Source organism: Sinocyclocheilus anshuiensis, unplaced genomic scaffold (assembly GCF_001515605.1).
Source record: "Sinocyclocheilus anshuiensis isolate Anshui unplaced genomic scaffold, SAMN03320099.WGS_v1.1 scaffold1898, whole genome shotgun sequence".
Classification (NCBI taxonomy): Eukaryota; Metazoa; Chordata; class Actinopteri; order Cypriniformes; family Cyprinidae; genus Sinocyclocheilus; species Sinocyclocheilus anshuiensis.
This window is the reverse complement of record NW_015547733.1, coordinates 46,770-51,169: the sequence shown is the minus strand read 5'-3', so window position 1 is coordinate 51,169 and position 4,400 is coordinate 46,770. Positions and strand designations below refer to the sequence as shown.

Here is a 4,400-nt window from a genome sequence, read left to right as displayed (position 1 = left end):
TATAGTTGTGGTGTGAACTATGCTATTCTTTAATATTGAGAACGATTTTTAGAACTATATCATTATCTTTATAGTTATCGTGCTTGGTGTGAACGGGCCTTAACACCGTGTCTGCGCTAAAGTCACAGCTAAAGTCTGTCTAGTACACTGGACGTGACAAAGCGACCAATGAAAATCATTTGAAATTTGTGTCAATACGTCATGAATAGAATGCAGCAGCAGTTTTCTGTCGGGGATTTGTCATGTCGCGCAGCGCCGCATCCAGTGTAGACAGCATCAATAATTATAATGAGTTCTATAGTATTCTGACGCGCCGCGCCACTCGCGTCCAGTGTAGACACAGTGTAACATTGGTTTTGCTTTGTTTCACAGAACTAATCGTTGCCTGAGTTGCGTACGTATGTGTGGGGCGGAGCTATCAAAATAGGGGCGAGACCATTTTGGGGTAGGGGCGTGTTTGTTTTGGTGATTTCAAATGTCAACATTGGCTACCAGAAATCGCTTACCCCACCTTTAAGTGCCTGCGATGCAGCCAGATATTGATACTAAAACAAACAATATAAATAAAAATAAACCTAAATTATTTCCAATCTTTTGCAAATAAGATAAGATAAAGATATCGCTGACTCTAAACTGAAACTTCCTACTTGAATAACTTTCTAAAGTGTTAAATTAAGTGGAAAACACAAGTCCAAAAACGCTTATAATAGCTGGATCTGGCAACACGGTTTCGGGCCTGGTTTTATTGTTTCGTTTGAAATCACCATCAAGGAGATCAGTTTTCTTTTGTTGGGATCTTGACCCTTGACATTTTCATATTAGTATTTTCTCTGACTGTTGAGACTGTGTGTTTATAAAACAAAAAATTTGTACCAATATTTGAGAAAAATCTAAATCTTTACATTTGTAAAAAATATATATTTAATGCATGCCAGTTAACAGAGTCAAAAAAACTAAAATAATTCCAATTTGACTAGTAATGTATAATTTGGGCACATCTTATGCTAAACCCACTTTCAGTTTTATAAAAATATACAAAACCCAGTAATGCATGTGTATAAAATGAAATAATTTGGTAAATACACTATAAAATACACAAACACAATATTTTAGAAATACAGAAGACCCTAGTATATGTCATTTTAGTTGCATCTGAATCTGGAAAACAGGTTCTGCAAAAATAATCACGATTCAAGTGCCATTTCTCTCCAGAAGGTGGTGATAGTTAGCTAAAAAGGGACAGTTCTTGAAGGTGAATTGTGTCATTTTAGAATGCCAGTCTGTGGCCCATATGTACACCATTTCCTGAACCAATGGTCTGAGTTGGAGTGGGACTACTTAGGTTGGCACTACATTATTTTTGCAATTTTGTTTAACACTACATCTTTAATAGATGGCATGTGGGGAAAAAGATCACCATGTGAAGATTTTCCATTTTAAACCAAAAAAAAAAAGAAGAGAGAGAAAAACAACCAACCAAGCAAACAAACCAAAGACAGTAGTTTATTTTCTGTTTCTATTCTCTCTCTCTCTCTTTTTAAGGCTGACTGTGGGCTTTGGTAATTGTAAAATGCTTTGAGAAGTTTGGAAGCAGTGGTTAGTAAAGTATTTATATAGCCATATAAACCGGCTCTGTTGAGGTTGGTGTTCATGCAGAGGAGGTCAATTTCTGAGACAGTTACTCTAGTTGCAAATACCAGGTGACCAGTTACACTGATGGAGATTAACTGATGGCATTATAGTTATAGCATCTATCAGCAGTAACTGAACATAAGCAGCTAAATTCTGACATGAACACTGAAATGCACTGAAATGTTTGGACATTTTTATGTCTGACACTTAAAACAATTTAATACTGAATTCCAACAGGAATTATTGTTTGCGAGGAGTATTTTAGTGCATTCCTGTAGTCTGAATGGGCTTCTTTTTTTTTTTTAAAGGAAGAAAAACATGATAAAATCAGTGCACAGTGAATGTGTGTTTTCAGCACTACTAACTCTCACACTTACAAAACAAATCAAAATGAGTGTCCCATAAAAAATAAAAAAATAATGTAAAAAATAAAAGAAAGAAAGCCTATAATCGCACACATCCAAAAAAATCACAAACCTGGCAAGTAAAACACAGCTGGAGATTAACTGGTGTCTTAAAATGCAAAACTTCAAATTTATCCATAAAAAAAACTCAACCCTACAATAATACAACCAACATAAAAATGCCCTCATATCAATGTATATTATTGTACAATTGTGATAAAACTGCTTCCAATCCAAGATCAATAATCAATATCTCATGGCTTCATGCTAGCACTGCATTTTGCTGCATTCCATACCACACTCTCAGAAAAAAGGTACAAATCTGTCACTGGGGCTGTACCCTTTCAAAAGGTACTAATATGTACAATTTAGGTACTAATATGTGCTTTTAAAGTAATAATATGTACCTTTAAGGTAACAATTTTATGTACCATTTATGGGTAAATAAGGTAAAAAGATATACATTTTAGCTTTTCTTACTTTTGCTTTTGTTTTAGCTTTATACCTTTTTTTCTTCTTCTAAGAGTGCACTTTATGTTCAAGTACTCCTGGAAAGAAAAGTTGGAAATGACATGAAAAGTATTTTCTTCTGAAATGGTTGTTTGGAGACAGTCTACTGTAGGCTCACTGTTCAGAGGATGACGTCGGGGTTCTGTTTGGGACACTCTTCATACAAAGCATGTTGTGACTTCTCAGCTGTAGTGCTGTAAGGCAAATGAGGGCAAAGATCAACCACATTTCATGTGCATCAGGTTAAACTTAACAGGTTTGATCTGCTCTGAATATGTTCTTAATAAAACAATGTGGCTTTCTTGAGATGGTCAAAGAGCTTAGTTGTTTTGATTGGTGGTTTATGTTCTATCCAGCCTTCTTTATTGAATAAATAAAAACATAAAAATAAAAATACTCCAAATCCAGGCAGAGAAAACAATTTTAACATGTCTCTTGTGAGGGTGCTGGCAACATTTTGGAGTCCCTACTGTAAGTGTCAACAACTAACCACAACGTATAAAGTGCTCAAAACAACAAGAAATTACTCAGAATTCTCCCAATATGTGTTCAAACCTTAATAAAACATTGTAAACTGCAGGAATTCACATTTATGAAATCTCCAAGGGTAAATGAAAACAGGGCCCAAATGGAATCTGATGATGTTTTCAGCATTTCTGTGTGGATTTGGAGGTAGAATCTGCAGAATGGATTAGGGCTGAAAACATAAGTCAACATTATTGACAGTAGCTAAGTTTCCATCCAAGTTTTTTTTAAAATTTTTATTAGCACATCAAAATGTTTCTGTCAGGACCATTAACATCAAAGATGATTGACAATTAGCATACAGTTTGGATTGGTGGTATGGTTCTGTTCTGGGTAGAAAAAAAAAAAAACCCTGCCCATCCATGCAGCCTAGCATAGATAAGAGCAGGGAGAGCAGTGATAATCCGCTATAGGGTAAATAGAACAGAACCAAATGTAGCAGATATCATTAAGAGGCATGCATGGAGCCAAATAGAATAAGCAGCGGCACAGACAGTCGGACACAACAAAGTGTGAAAATGTTTTGTGAAAAAAACAAACTATCCTGTCATGTGTGAAACATGAAATCAAGCATAGCATTAGTTCTGGCAGGTCACGTTAGTCAAGCTCGCATCAGCTGACTCTCAGCTGATCCCCATCAACCTATGGGAATACGACACCTAAGTATTCATATATAAGGTCCCGCAGTAGTATCAGCAGTTTCGCATTGCTCAATAGCTAATTACCCTCCTCCATCCCCAACTCCTCCTCTGTCAGTCAGGATTCAGCCTTCTGATTCTCCTTTGAATCAGACTAATTCTAAAATGTGTACATAACATTATTGAGCTTTAAAAAGTAACTTTCCCCAACACTGGATGCAAATATAAATACAAAACCAGTCCTAAATGAAAGAAAAGAAGTTGACTAAACGATTGAATCCAATATTTGGTGATAATATAGCATAATGAGTGATTTATATGAACTGTCTTTAACTGAAAAATTTGTGTTTACTATTGTCATTTTGCATTATTGACACTATTTTCCTAATTAATGCTGTTCAGTTGCTTTGACACAATCTGTATTGTTAAAAGCGCTATATAAATAAATAAAGGTGATTTATAAGCAATTTTTTGAGGCCGGGTCATTTTTGACCGGGAACACCACAAGTGTGACTTTGTGCCTTTTTGTACAAAAGAAAAGCCTTTCAAAACAAACTCCCTGATTAAACATTAAGGCACACTAGTGTGGTAAACAGTGCAAATTTTCATCAGTTTGTATTTAATATTGTGAAAATTTTTCATAAATAATGCTTTTTTCACTCAAAAAATTAGGTGCCTACTCTCAGATAAA

General features: G+C 35.2%; 1 protein-coding gene across 2 annotated transcripts in view; it reads right to left on the bottom strand.

The window, feature by feature from the left end:
* Positions 1 to 2,425: 2,425 nt before the first annotated feature.
* The window catches only part of LOC107704351 (organic cation transporter protein-like), a 15,367-nt gene continuing 13,392 nt past the window's right edge, over positions 2,426 to 4,400 (bottom strand). For both annotated transcript variants that reach the window (XM_016507251.1, XM_016507252.1), the window contains one exon: positions 2,426 to 2,740. In XM_016507251.1, the coding sequence (XP_016362737.1) occupies positions 2,668 to 2,740 (73 nt within the window). In that variant the 3' untranslated portion in view covers positions 2,426 to 2,667. The remainder of the gene's footprint in view (positions 2,741 to 4,400) is intronic.